The sequence below is a fragment of the Juglans regia genome, chromosome 12 (genome assembly GCF_001411555.2).
Source record: "Juglans regia cultivar Chandler chromosome 12, Walnut 2.0, whole genome shotgun sequence".
In the NCBI taxonomy this organism is placed as follows: domain Eukaryota; kingdom Viridiplantae; phylum Streptophyta; class Magnoliopsida; order Fagales; family Juglandaceae; genus Juglans; species Juglans regia.
The window spans coordinates 6,469,389-6,484,734 of record NC_049912.1 but is presented as its reverse complement, the minus strand read 5'-3'; the positions used below and the strand labels follow the sequence as shown (position 1 = coordinate 6,484,734).

Below are 15,346 nucleotides of genomic sequence, written 5' to 3'. Positions count from 1 at the left end.
TTATTTTTTTAAAATATTTTTAAGAAATAAAAGAATACAAATATATTAAATAAAAAAATTAAAAAGAACAAATTAATTATTATTTTTTTTTTGATGGAAAGAAGATTTTGAGTGAACAAACTTACGTAATATCATTTTTCAATAAGAAAACAAGCCGCCGGCGCCACCTACCAAACAACAGATTTATGCATAAAATAAAATAGAATAAAACATAGTGGGTGCATTCGAAGATTTTATAGACAAGCCTGCCAAGCTAAGACAAGCTAAGGTTGTTTTGTTCTTTACACCACAAACGAAGACTCCCTCTGCAACCAAAACCAAAAGCTTCACCCTTAGCTTATCTCTCTCTTTCTCGAACCCACTGCTAAATTCTGGGAGGTAAAATTTGTTGAGGACTGAGAGAGAGAGAGAGAGAGAGAGAGAGTGATCGAGTCGAGTATCGAAATGAACGGTGGTGATGCGTGTGGCGCAATGGAGACGCCCTACATAGGGATGCACCACAGGCACGAGCCCAGGGAGGACCAGTGCACCTCAGTGCTCGTCAAGCACATCAAAGCGCCTGTTCACCTCGTAAGTTTAGTCTCAACTGTCCCATCAGATGTTCACCTTGGTTTCTTTTCGAAATGGATGCCATTGATGATTGCTTTATATGCCTCCCCACCTTCTGTTGTGAGCATTTTTACGGGGTTTTACTCTGTGGGTCGTTGAAGAACTGGGTAACTCATTTTGATTTTGAATGACTTTGTTTGGTGCCTTATTTTTCTTTTTTCTGGTTTACTTCTTTGTTCATCTTCAATTCGGTTTCTCTATCTTTATATGCGGATGCTTTTTCAATTTGATTTTGTCTCAAGCGGTTCAGATTTGTGCAAATTATTGTACATGATGGGTGATTTGCTTCCGGGTTTTCTCAAAACGTGAGTTTTTATTGTCAAATTAGAGGAATTTAAGGTGATTAGCTTACCTTTTAGGTAGTTTAAGATTCATGTAGAATATGGATGCAGAATTTTTTTAGGTGATGTTTAAGGGTTCGAACATTTAAAGATAAAAATCTTTTATGTAATTCCTTACATTTACATTTAAAGGAAAGGAAAAAGATTCAATATTGAAATATGTTAGACTTCGCATTAGTTTGCACCTAAGGAAAACAAAGTCCACTCAACTAGGTTTATGCCATCAAGAATTCAAAATTCCGTTTCCTTTCCGCAAGGAAAGGATGGTTGTTGACTTGTAGACAGATACTTAATTGAATAGGATAATTACTTTTTGACTTTTTGTGATTGTTGGTTATCAGCTTATTGAGCTGTTAATGAGACTTTCCTTACATCAGGTGTGGTCCCTAGTGAGGAGATTTGATCAGCCCCAGAAGTACAAGCCCTTTGTTAGCAGGTGCGAGGTGACTGGAGACTTTGCTATTGGCAGCGTCAGAGAAGTAAATGTTAAATCTGGGCTTCCTGCCACGACAAGCACTGAGAGGTTGGAACTTCTTGATGATGAGGAGCACATTCTTGGCATCAGAATTGTCGGTGGCGATCACAGGCTCAGGGTAGGTTCTTTTCAACATCTTATTTGTTCTTTGCTTACAGTTTTTAGCTTTTTTCGTTGTGGGAATTTAAGTTTTTTCATTAATAAATCAATCATATTTATCTATTCTCATAGTATGTACTGAATTCTCCCGGTGCTTCAGAATGTATCTTGGATGACAACTTGTAATCTCATCTATAATATGTTTTCAAATATTAGGCTTCTGGATCTCTCTCTCTCTCTCTGATGGCTGTCTGGTGATTCAGCCGGTGATATATCTCTTTCTTTCTTATTTTTAGTTTTACTGGTCTCTCCCAGTCTCGTTTAATTTATTTTCAATTATAATGTGAGAGAAATATGGTGTATCTAGAAAATGTATTGAATAGGGATTCTCTTGTATACTTGGGTTGCATCCCTTTGCACTTTTTAAGGAGATACATTACCTATAAAAAAAAAGTAATGAGTTTTTTGAGTTGCTTTAGTTGAATGTGTTTTGAGTTCTCTTTGGAGGTAGGGATTTCAGTTTTGAACCATCATTGGAAGAAATAGAGAGATGGTGAGGTTAGTGTGATGTGCATGGTGGCTGGAAGAAACTGTGGAAGTGATGTTGCAGGTGAAGAATCAGTCTTAATATGTGAAATAATCTTTTGTTGGAAACAAATTTTATATCACCCAGTGAAGCTCCAATGCTCATGGCCAAAATCTAGCAATCACAAAGTATGGAGGTGGCGACTAGAGATGTTATATTGTGATACCAAAAGGCTTTAAGGTACAAGGGTAAGGAAATTTCCTTATGGGGCAGCACAAAGTTTTTAGGCCCTTTCTTTCAGCTCAAAGTATTATGCCTAAACATAAAAAATCATGGCTCTCAGTAGTTTACTCAATTGAATGGTAATTGTAACTCAAGGATAGGTCTTTGTAAGTCATATGCAACAACAGTCTCAAAGTAGAGGACTGTAGTGCACTTGACAAAATGCACATCACAGATTTTCAAAGGAGGCAAATTTGAATTGCAAAGAGGCATTGGATTGGTTGTGACAGACTTGTTGAAGCTCGCTGGTTGACATGCAAAAATGGCAGAAGCTATAGAAGCCTGCAATTCTTGTTGGAACTACTTGACTGGAGAGAGAATACGAGGTGCCCTCTGTGTATTGATGAGTCAACTGGATAATATAAGGTAGCAAATGACACTGCTATAAAGTGTGGAACTTGTCACGAGCAGACCCACATTCCAGCCTATGTGGAATTTCAAGGCCTCACTTTGTGCCTAATCAGCTTTCTTTGAGTTGGAATGAGCCCAAACTGCTTGAGATTAGTAGGCCAAAGGCACAATAGATGAAGGGAAAGGGTGATGAGCAACAAAGGAAAAGGACTGATGGTTGCGTGACCCGTCCAGGCTTTTGAAAAGGGTTGTTGGAGTCCCCGCCTAACTTTGCTGGTTCTAAACTAAAAGAACCTGTGGTTTTGACGAAGACCCCTCTTCAATTGAGAGCTAAGAGACACATTGGTTCAGAGGCTCAGAATAGGAGTCTTGTAGCTGATCTGCATGAAGCTTGGGATTGCAGTTCGCTTGCTAGGGTTTAGGGGATTCTAAATTTGGTTGTGCATTGGGTGGGTGGTGTCAAATAAGGTAAATTTGCAGCCTGTAACAGCCTCTTCTTCTCATTGTGGGGAGGGAATTAACACCATGGCCGAAGTAAAAGCTTTCTTAGATGGTTTAATTCTTTGTTGGAAGCTACAATTTAGGGATGTGAAGCTTGGCTTCATAGAAGAGGGTGTGTGCCACGGAGTTCAAGAGAGGCATGGGATCTGATCTTATTGTTAATCCCGACATTGATTGCTTAAAAGGAGCATATATTTAGAGATATTAATCTGGTTGCTGATGCATTGGCCAAAGTTGATGCTTATGGTGCCAGTACGAAACATTTTTCTTGGCTTGATTTTCCAATAGACGTGAAAGGCTTTACTAGCAATTGATAGAGCAGGTTTACCTTGTTGAGATGTAAATGATTGTATTGTATTGTGTGGAGTTTTTTTTTTCGTTGGTTGAGTTGTAGTGTATTTTCTTACAGATAAATGCAATAATCTTTCATAGGCCAAATGAGGATAAACATCGATAGAGGAAGGGCTTCTTTTCTTACTTATCAAAAAAGGAAGGGGTTCCTTTCTTAGTTGTGCTAGACTTGAGGTGGGTAATGGCTTTAGGACTAGATTTTTTATGCCTTAAGGTATGGTGATAAGACCCTCAAGGAAGCTTTCTCAGAGGTTTATTGTATTGCACGTGTGTGGGATGCTTCAATGACCAATCTATTAGAGTTTTCTAGTGCCTCCCTTTAATGGAATGTTAGTTTTTTCAGAGCTGCTTATGGTTGAGAGGTTGATGCCTTGCAGAGTTCTTCAATCTCTTGTACTCTACTAGATTATGTCTTGGAGGTGCATATAAGATTCTTTGGACCCCTTACTAGAAAGGGAAGTTTGCTGTTCAGTTTTTCTATAAGGTGCTCATGATATATAGTAACTCTTCTCTTGGAGGAGTGTTTGGTGGACTTAAGCGCTTCTAAGAGCAGCCTTTTATTTTGGACAGCCTTCTTAGTGAAGATCCACCATGGATACCGTAAGGAAAATTCATATCATTGTAACAAATTGGTGCTTTGTTGCGGAAAGAATGGAGAATCTATAGACCATCTTTTACTCCATTGTGAGATAGCCAGTGCCTCGTGGAACGAATTTTTCAATTGATTTGTTTTGGATTATGTGATGCCTAGAAGAATAGTAGACCTTTTTGCCAATTGGAGAGTATTATATGGCAACCTACAAATTGCAGCAATGTTGAAGATGATACCTATCTGTCTAGTTTGGCAGTAGATGAATGATAGAAATTTTAAAGATTGTTTGCCGAGAGCCTGTGCACCACTGGGATTAGTTGGGATGCTGTTCCCAGACATCTGTGCCAATAAAAAATAGAAATTTTAAAGATTGTGAGCAGATGATGGAGGAGGTTAAAACTTTCTTTTTCATTACTCTGTTCCTTTGGGCAGCTTCTTTAGATTCTAAGGGGCTGAGTTTTCTTTATTTTCTTACCGCCTTTTCTATTTATAGTTAAGGCTTCTCTTAAATACTTCTTTTGTACCTTTTTGATGACAAGGAATCCGGAAACTGCAAATGCAGCATGACGTTTACCTGGTTAAACCTGAACCAGTGTAATGTGTCCCATCACAAGGATCAGCTAAATTTTGGCTTTACACCAATGGGAATGAGGACTCTACAATTTGTTTGCACTCAAGGGTCAAACCTTAGACTTGCTGGGAGCATACCACCAAGACCAAGGCCTTACCGCTTGAGCAAACCCTTAGGGCTTACATCTTTTGTACTTGGGTCACGTCTTTTGTTTTTTCTAAATGCACACTTGTCAGATAGATATTTATTTTTTGATAGGTACACTTGCTGGATAGATATCTGGCGATAATCATTCAAAACGTGTAAGCTTGACTGCCTAGAACTTAGAATATGAACTTGTGTAGATCAATAACTGAATTCACAAATGAGGATTGATAAATGGCATAATATCCCTTGGTATTCTGCGACTTGTGAACACATTATGCCATTGGAAGTAACTGAAAAACTGTTTGATGAACAACCTACTAGTGAAAAAAATAGCTACAGTGACTGATTACTAACAATAGAAAATTGATGAATATCATACTGGCTTTTGCTACTTGATAATGCCTCTCTGTTTTCTTTGTCATAACTTTTGAACCCATATGAAATTTGCTGAGCCATTCTTCTTTGCAAAATTGCAATTTGGTTTTGAATAATTGTTAGATGGCAGACCATGTCGGATATGCAACCATGTCATCGCTTATCAGCTTACAGGTCCAGTTAATATAAGCTTGGAGATCGCTTGGCCTAGTTTTATTTCACTGAGTGAATTATGCCATATATCTCAAAATACTAAAAGTGAAGAAAGGCAAAAAAATATCTACCATTGTGAATTTGATCTGGATGGGTTGCATCTATTGGGTATTTTTGAAAGTACGTTAATTATGCTTCCTGCAATGGATTAAGGTTACCCACTAGAAGGAGGCTTCTTTTGATGAGTTAATTTACTTATTGCCATTGTTTGGTAGTATAGTTTGGTTATGGTCGATAAAGCACATGGGAGCTGAGATGTGTTGCCATCCTTTTAATGCATTCTTGATCCTGTCTCCATGATTTTGAACACTAATAATATATGAGAAGTTCAGAAAATTGTGACATCTAAACTCTGTTGAGATTTATTCCCGAAGAGACGCTACTTACTTTAGTAGATTTGGCTGCCTTTCAGATCTTCTATTACATAATTTTGTGAGCTTAGGCTGTATTGTTAGGTTGAAAATACTTTTTGTGAAAACGTTGTCACCTTTTCATTTGTTTGGCAGGAACAGAAAATTAAAGTTAACAATAGCTGTTTGGTTGGTCAACAGGAAAATTAAGTCTCCGGGGTGTAAAATAGCTTATCCCTCTCAAGAGGCGAAAACTATTTTCCAAACTGCTCTCCCCCTCGCCCACATCTAAATCCTTTGAGTGGGCTTGTCCAAACCAGTTTTATGGTAGTTTACAAATAGAGATTGGGTGGTGGTAGTTTGTAAATAATATGCATCCCAACCAATGCCTGAAAACATTTTGAAACATTTTTTAGTCTCCACTAAAGAGTGAAAAGCCAATGATTTTCTCTGAAATTATTTTCAAATGAAACTAATTTTCTATGTTGCTATAAGATGTACCTGCCATTACATAAGATGTAGACTTAGATTCTCTGGTAAGGGTATTAAATTGATTGCTTATTTTCATTCACTACATGGAAACAAAAACTCTCATGCTGCAGTAGTTATGCTTCAACTAAGAGCTTAAAATTGTTCGTTAAATTTGCAGAACTACTCATCAGTCATTACAGTTCATCCAGAGGTTATTGATGGCAGGCCAGGGACACTGGTAATTGAGTCATTTATGGTGGATGTGCCTGATGGGAACACTAAGGATGAGACGTGTTACTTTGTCCAGGCTTTAATCATGTGCAATCTCAAATCCTTGGCTGATGTCTCAGAGAGGATGGCTGTTCAGGACCGAACCGAACCTATCAACTATTAGTGCATCTGAGGATGGGGTAGATGTGTGCAACTAAATTTACGCGGTTGGAGGGTTTTGATACTGATGCGGTCTAGAGATTGGCAGGAGCTATCCTTCCATTTTCTCAGAAGTTTTGGATTCAGTGCTGGCTGTTGCTTTTCCATCTCCCAGGGGCCATCTCAGTCTCTTTTCCTTATGCTTTTTCTTGTTTGTTTGTTTGTTGGGCTTCTCTTTCAATGTCCAAACATGAGGATCATATGCTTTTGCTAGGTCTCAGTGGATGGATGTGGGAAAGTTTCTTTGTGCTGTTATATTTCTTGGGTTTTTTGCATGGTGGTACTTAATTATTACTATGGTCATCTATACCTAGTAATGTAGAAAAGTGGTGCAGCGGACCTGGGTTTATCTTGGTTTACTTAACAGTGTCTAGGAAAAGGGAGGATTGAGGAGAGAACCCTTGTGTAGCACTTTTTCGTTTGTGCTGTATATGCTTTGTATTTGTAATAGATTATCGTAAATTTCATTGATGCTGTATTTTAGTGTTTGTAGATGGAAATAATATGTTATTTATCTTTCTATAGATTCCTTTGATTTGGGCTTTATAGGAATATCTTTTATAGAAAGTTTTTTAATTGGTTTGGAAACAGTCGGTATAACTATACTATTGCTTCAAAGAAACATTGGCGAGTTGAGATGAAAGTTAAATGTTGAATAAAATATTATTAAAATATTATTTTTTAATATTATTATTATTTTGAGATATGAAAAAGTTGAATTGTTTTATTGTATTTTATGTGTTGTAATAATGAGATAATATGAGATGGATTGAGAGTGTTTCTCAATCCAAACTGAGCTTTAAGGTACAACATACATGAGAAGATTGTAGGTTATGGATTGACATTCTCTCAGGGCTGGTTTGGTTTGACAAAACCAAAACAATACATATGCTATTTGTTTGTCGACCTTCTCGACCCCAAGTTTAATATTTTGGAAAATTAGATATTTTTGAACCGATCCGTATTCTAACATGATTTTATTTTCATGTTTTTATTGCCATATTTTTTGTTTTTTTTTTTTCCGAGTCTATTTTCTATTGCTGCCTTTCAGGTTTTACATTTTGGATACATATATATGCTTAAAAATGAACTCAGAATAGTAGAAAAAGAGAAATATTAGTAGTTTTGGTACAAGAATAGTGCTACATGTACTTACAGTTTTATTTACAAAACTTATTTTGTTAGTTTTTTTTTTTTTAAATTCAAAATTCAAATTTCATGATTTTCAGCATATCAATAACTGACATGTGGAAAAGTAAGATTTTTTATAAATTTTACTTAAATACATTTAGTATTTTCCTTTGGTACAATTGCCTTAACGTGTCTAACAAATCTAAGAGTATTTTGTGGGCATTTTTATAATAATAATAATAATGGCACTTGCTATAAAATAATAATAATAATAATAATAATAATAATAATAATAATAATAATAATGGCACTTATATACGTGATTTGCTGTTTTAAAGAAGAAATCTAACCGACTATTCTATATGAAAAATTTTAACATAAGCCTCACACTTCTGTACATTACTTAAAAATATATGATTTTATCATTGTACCCTCATATTTCATGTGTGATTTTACTCTCTTGAAATATGAGGGTAAAATGATAAAATTTCATATTTTAAAGTGGTGTGCAGGCTGTGAGACTTCTATATAGCACAACTCCTTCTATACTATCTGCCTCTGCATTTTATGTGTGATTTGTTCTTTAAGAATGTTTTATTGATTCATCATAATCATATATGTTCCAACGTTATTTTTTGATAGCACTTTTATTGTGCTTATTAATTGCATTAAAACTTGTTTCCTCTTTGAAAGACAAGTTGATCATTTTCCTTGCCCATTATAACCTATAGAAAATTTACCCAATAATTTTATTAAATACATAATTATAAAAATTGATTCAAATAAGGAGTGTGGTGTTCAAACAAGAGTTCTCTTAACTAGGATTTGAGCCACAGCCTAAATTCCAATCTCACTAAAAAGTTCAATGAATCTTTGGACAAGATATTATATTCTAGTAGGCATTTGGAGACTATTTATATGAGTATTTGTCCTTGATTAGCATATCCGGTGGTGGGCTTAAATGAAGTTAATTGGGTTTTAGCCTTGGCTCAAGACACTATGCCTATTATAAGTTGTGGATGTTTGGAATTGGAGTAGGTAAATATAGCTTTTAGCTTAAGGTTTATAGTTATAGAGTTTAAAGTAGCAAGTTCTATTATTAAAAAACTATTTATTGTTTGGTAACTATATGTCTAAAGCATTTTCAAACATTAAAAAAAGTATTTTATGAGATAGAAATGACATAAAAAGTCATTTGATTTTTTAAAGATTATAACCATATCCTTAATAGAAATAAAATCTTATAATCAAATAATAATGAAAAATAGTCTAATAGGATTTTCAATAAGTATAATGAAAAAGAAAAATCCAAGGTTTTGAATATCGTGTCATACCGGCCGATACGACCGGTATTTATTGTGCTGGACCAGTAACCGGCATGGGGGAGATAGGTGTTTTGTAACGGATCAAATACCGGCCATTTCGATGCGTTTCGGTCAATACCGGCCGGTTTTCAGTGTACCGGTAATTGTAACCATATTCTACATTATTCAGAAAAACATATTTGAAGAAAAACATCATTAAATAACTTATTACTTTAAACTCTAGAGATTAAAAGATACTTTAATATGTAATATTCAAATAACCTAATTTTATTATTAAAGAGCTTTTAAGGCTATTTAAACATTTTTTATGACCCTTAACGCAACCTCAAACAAGCCCAAAATATCAACTAATTTGAAACAGACAATAGTTGTGATAAATGAATGAATAATAGCTGGCCAAGATAAGTTGATAATACAGTCAATTATATGCTGCTATAATATTTATTATTTTGCAGCTGAAATATTTTACTTGATAATTCTATAAAGAGGTGACCAAATGAGAGGTAAATGAATAGGCCGATATATTGACCCTTGGCAAGGGAGATTTCCTCCCACTATATTTTTTATTATCTGCTATATATATATGCACTTGAGAAAAAAGCAGAGAGTTCAAATTAGTATGAGCAACAGATAAGTAAAAAAATTGAAGTAGAGTTGGATATACTAAAATTGTGTAATTAGCCGACGGGTAAGCTAGCTGTAAGCATTATTTATTTATTTATTTTCACTCTTGTAGGCCATTACCTTTTTTTCTTACGTTCATCTGATCCTTTTTTTAATTTGTCTTATTTTTTTTTTCAAAAATTGTTCTTTTTAATTTTTTTTTTGTTTTAGAATTATTCTTTAATTTCTTCTTGGTTTCAATTTTTTGCTCGAAAGGTTGTAACACACTTGGGCTTAAGGGTGGCAGAGGTAACAAGGATACCAAGTCTACCGACGACACAGTGCAAGGGTTTAGGGTTTGGATGGTGAAAGGGACACGATCTGAAGTGGGGAAGTGACTGAACTGAAGGATAACTAGGGCAACTCAGAGGCTAAGAAGGATTTAGGCCAGTATGGGCCGGGGTTGGGCTAGATGATTCCGTGGGCTTAGTGAGCCTGGTGTTGTCAGCTCGTTATCATTTCTTTAGTTCTTATTATACTTTAATAATCTGTAAGGGCTTCTGCCAATAGGTTCATGGGCCTGTTAAGCCCATTAGTTACTTGCCTATTATTTTCTTAGCTACATGCACTGGTAGTTTTACATAATTTCTTAGAGTTTGTTATAGAGATAGTGGATATAACTTCTCATGTAAAAGGGATTTTCCCGCATGTCGAATACAATATCAATTTCCCTTGTCTTCTTTCCCATTCCTCTAGAGGTCTCTCACCCTTGAAGTGAGTTCATTCCCATCCAAGGACAAGGTGGCTGGACAATGGGCTATGATCTTTATTGATTCAGGTAGCACCCATAGTTTTGTAGATCCCTCTGTGGCAAAAAAAATTTAAGTTCCCTATCTGTTTAGATGAAAAGGTGAGGGTGGAGGTGGCAAACGGGGAACCAGTTACTCAGTGAAGGCAAGGGGCTAGGAGTGAAGGTTATTATACAAGGCTTTCCTTTCACCATGGATTTTGTTTATCTTAGAACTAGCTAGATGTGACAGGTTCTGGGTGTGCAATGGTTATAGATGTTGGGGACAGCTAAATGTTGTTGGTTAGAAAAATAGATGGGTCTTGGAGGACCATGTCACCAGTGCCGTTGGTTAGAAAAATAACACTACTATGCACACCATTGCACATCACTACTAGTATAATAATGTTATTGGTTACAGACGTTGGTTTTGAGTGTTCAACAGTACTTTAAACATCTCATAATGCAGTTTGTAATGAGAGGGTAGAATACCTTGATAGGGATAGCCTTGGCCCAACTCCTTGAGGAAAGTCCTTGCAAAAAATGAACAAGTTAGAAAGGAAGGGACTAATATTGCAATTGATTGAGGAAGAAGACCATACCAAAAAACAAGAGATGTCTGAACCTCTGAGAGAAGTATTATAGCAGTTTGGGGATGTATTCCAAGAGCTCAGGGGCTTGCCCCCTACAGAGTTCGTGATCATGCAATAAACTTGTTACAAATGAACCAAATTAGTGTCAGTGAGGCCCTATAGATATCCATTCTTTTAGAATGATGAGATTGAAAAAACTGTTCAAGAGCTACTACACATAGGAGTAATCTAACCTAGCCAAAGCCCCTACTCCTCACCAATGCTGTTGGTTAGAAAAACAGATGGGTCTTGGAGGATGTGTGTGGACTATCAAGCTCTAAATTAGGTCATCGTGAAGGACAAGTTCCCTATACCAGTGGTGGAGGAGATGCTTGATGAGTTAAGTGGGTCCAAATGGTTCTCTAAGCTGGACCTTAGGTTTGGGTACCACTAGATCAAGGTAAAACCTGAAGATGTGCACAAAACAACCTTCTGTACACATGAGGGCCACTACGAATTTCTAGTCATACTCTTTGGGCTGACAAATGCCCCATCTACATTTTTTAGCCTTATGCATGAGGTTTTCAAGCAATATTTGAGGAAGCTTGTGTTGGTTTTCTTTGATGATAGAGTGATCTACAGTAGGAGTGATGAGGAGCATTTGGAATATGTAGAATTGACTGTAGGGCTTCCAAGGAAACACCAGCTATTTGCAAAGTGGTCTAAATGTAAATTTGGGTGCATGGAGTTAGGGTATCTAGGCCACTTGATCTTAGGGCAAGGGTTAAGAGTAGATTCATAAAAGTTGAAGGCCATGTTGGACTGGCCACAACCCATAAGTTTAAAAGCCCTAAGTGGATTCCTAGGCCTCACGGACTACTACAGGACATTTGTGAAAGGGTATGGCCGTAAAGCTGCTGGCCTCACTGCTTTGTTAAAGAAAAATAGTTTTAAGCGGAATGATGAAGCTAGAGCGGCCTTTGTGAGCCAAAATTGGTTCTCACACAACCACCAGTGTTGACTCTTCCATATTCCTCCAAGACCTTTATAATCAGTGTGATGCTTCTGGTAAGGGAGTGGGAGTTGTGTTAATGTAGCAAAGTTAACCAATTTCCTTCTTGAGTCAAACCCTTAAGGGTAGGACCTTTTCACTGTCGACCTATGAGAATGAATTGTATGCATTGGTAGTTATAATTTAGAAATGAAGACCATATCTCTTAAGGAGGTCCTTTGTGGTCAAAACTAATTATTACAACCAGAAGTATCTCCTAGTTTAGAAAATACGGACCCCTATGCAGTAAAATGGGTGTGTAAGCTGTTGGGTTATAACTTTGTTGTTGAGTATAAGAAGGGCCCTAAAAACAGAGTGGCTGATGCTCTGTCTCGTAAGGAAGATGAGTTGTCCTTGGCTTTAATAAGTGTGCCATCTTTGGAATGGATGAAAGAGATTAAACAAGGGAATGAAAATGATCTTGATCTACAAGAGCTGGTGGCTAAGTGCAGGCAAGGGCAATTGAATCAACATTATTCTATAAGGGAGGGGCTACTATTTCACAAAAACAAACTATACATTGCTCACAATCTAGAGTATAAGGCTAAGCTACTACAGTTTGTACATGGAAGTTCCTTGGAGGGGGACACTCTAGATTTGACAAAACTATTTAGAAGATGAGAAGGGAATTTTATTGGCCTGGCATGAAGTCTGATGTCAAGAGGTTTATTAATAGTTGTGAGGTTAGCCAGTTACAGAAAACTGACACTTCCCTACTGAGGGGATTGTTACAACTCCTACCCATTCCTTCTCAACCATAGTCACACATCACCATGGACTTCATAGAAGGGTTGTCAACTACTGATGGATTTAGCACATTGTGGGTGGTGGTGGATCGACTGACCAAATACAACCACTTTACACCTTTGGGCCACCTCTACTCAATTAAGACTATGGTCCAATCATTCATCAAACATGTGTTTAGACTAGACAGGATGCCCAAGCCCATAATCTCTGACCGAGATAGTATATTTACTAGTCTGTTTTGGAAGGAGATGTTCAAGGCCCAAGGGGTCTAGTTGGCTTTCAGTATAGCCTACCACCCCTAAGCTGATTGGCAATCAGAAGCTGTGAACAAAAATTTAGAGACCTATCTCAGGTGTTTTGTGGGTGATTGTCCTAAAGATCAGGTTAAATGGGTACCCCTTGTCGAATGGTGGTACAACACCAGTCCACACGCCTCATCTAAATTGACCCCTTTTGAGAGTCTGTATGCATACCCCCCTCCTAGACTAATATTCTACACACTCGGTACTAGTATGGTTGAGGAGGTGGAGTCTACACTATGGTCCTGAGACCTCATGCTCCAACTCTTTCGCCATAACCTGCATAGAGCTCACGAGAGGATGAAAAAGAATGTTGACTTTAAGAGAGAGGAAAAAACTTTGGAGGAAGGGGATTGGGTCTGCCTGAGACTCCAGCTGTATCATAAGATATTAGTAGCCCAACGTCGAAACTTGAACCTTGCTCCTCGGTTTTCTGGGCCCTTTCAGATCGATGATGGGGTAAGCGAGGTGGCGTATGGGTTGAAACTCCCAACCACAACCTAAATCCACCCAGTGTTCCACATTTTCCAGCTTAAGAAATGCTTGGGATAAGGGATCTCGGCCGTGGCCCAACTAACCCCACTCGATCAGCACAGTGTGTTACAACCAGAATTGGAAGAGGTTTTGGGTCATAGGGTCAGACAAGTGAACATTAGCAAGTAAAAGATCTCCAGATTGGTGGCAGGGATAAAAGAAAGAGGAAGCAACATGGGAGAACTACTACAAACTCAAAGCAACCTTCCTGCACCTTTTGAGCAATATGTTTTAGAAGACGGGGGCATTGTATCACACTTGGGCTTATGGGCAGCAGAGGTAAACAGGGTACCAAAGGCATAGTGCAAGGGTTTAGGGTTTGGATGGAGAAAGGGGCATGATCTGAAGTGAGGGAGTAATTGAAGTGAAGGACGACTAGGGAAACTTAAGAGGCTAAGAAGGGTTTGGGCCAATATGGGGTTGTGTTTGGCTGGATGATTCCGTGGGCTCAATGAGCCTAGTGTACTTGTCATCCTGTTATCATTTCTTTAGTTCTTATTATACCTTAATAATTTGAAAGGGCTTCTGCCAGTAGGTTCATGGGCCTGTTAAGCCCACTAGTTACTTGTATGTAATCTTCTTAGCTATATGCACTAGTAGTTTTACATAATTTCTTAGAGTTTGATACAGAGATAGTGGGTATAACTTCTCGGGTAAATGGGATTTTTCCTCATGTTGAATACAATATCCATTTCTCTCAATTTCCCTTCTCTTCTTCCCATTCCTCTGAAGGTCTCTCACCTTCGAAGTAAGTTCATTCCCATTTCTATTAGCGTGTAACAAATGTTAGTTTCTGTTTTATTAATAAATTAGTTCTATTTTTTTTTCTAAATTAAGAAATATTTTTTTATTCTCTCTCACATTTAGTGATTTTTTAAATTTGTTTTCATCTTTTGATTTGTGTGAAAATCGTCTTACAAGTTATTTTCAGTCCAATTAAATAGACATAATTAATGAAGGAAATTAGTGATCAATAGTTTGATGAACTTTATTGAATTAAAATGTGGGTGTACATAACAACGAGATAATTAATGGTTTGAGGGAATAAAATTGACCTGAAGAAATATATATTTTGTGCATCAAATACTGACATGTTGCCTTAAAAAGTTTTGAGTAAAACTTTATGTAGTATTGCAATCAACTTATAACGGAAGTTGCTACTAGGGTGATGATATGTCCAAAATGAGCCTCTACTATAGTTGAACTAGGAATTAAGGTTGAGCATTTTTCTTTAGATACGCATATAGTGCTCAATATTAATCATTCAGTTGGAAGTTCTAAATCAAAGTTCACAATCTTTTGGCCGTCTTTTCTTCATTCGATTGCATCTTCATCAGTGGTTGACTGTGTTATGTATTAAAAATTAGAGTAGCACCCACGTATTCAACCTAAGATCAGCTACATTAAATTAAAGAGACACATGTAACTCCATAACATGAGTTGGGCAATTAAGCCCGGCCATAAAGGGTCATTAATGAAGTGGCTGTTTGGCCCTTTCAAATGGGTTAGTGTGTTATGGAGTGGCTTGATGAAGGGACATTGTATTATCTCCTGGAGATCTCTGTCTTACCTCAATACGACACTTTTATCTCAAGTGAAATGCATGAAAACATG

At 37.0% G+C, this 15,346-nt stretch overlaps 1 protein-coding gene across 1 annotated transcript; it reads left to right on the top strand.

Annotated features, from left to right (window-relative positions):
- Positions 1-222: 222 nt before the first annotated feature.
- On the top strand, positions 223-7,216 carry LOC108985913 (abscisic acid receptor PYL9-like). Its single transcript, XM_018958384.2, has 3 exons — positions 223-570; positions 1,328-1,543; positions 6,433-7,216. The coding sequence occupies exons 1-3, from the start codon at positions 445-447 to the stop codon at positions 6,646-6,648; spliced, it is 558 nt and encodes a 185-aa protein (XP_018813929.2). The 5' UTR covers positions 223-444; the 3' UTR covers positions 6,649-7,216.
- The last annotated feature ends 8,130 nt before the right edge of the window (positions 7,217-15,346 follow it).

What these genes read in the sequence shown, in the direction of transcription:
- LOC108985913 (XM_018958384.2), top strand. Translation starts at nt 445, where the DNA reads ATGAACGGTGGTGATGCGTGTGGCGCAATGGAGACGCCCTACATAGGG. An exon ending in TCAAAGCGCCTGTTCACCTC is followed by an intron (nt 571 to 1,327) that starts GTAAGTTTAGTC and finishes TCCTTACATCAG; the next exon opens with GTGTGGTCCCTAGTGAGGAG. An exon ending in GTGGCGATCACAGGCTCAGG is followed by an intron (nt 1,544 to 6,432) that starts GTAGGTTCTTTT and finishes TTAAATTTGCAG; the next exon opens with AACTACTCATCAGTCATTAC.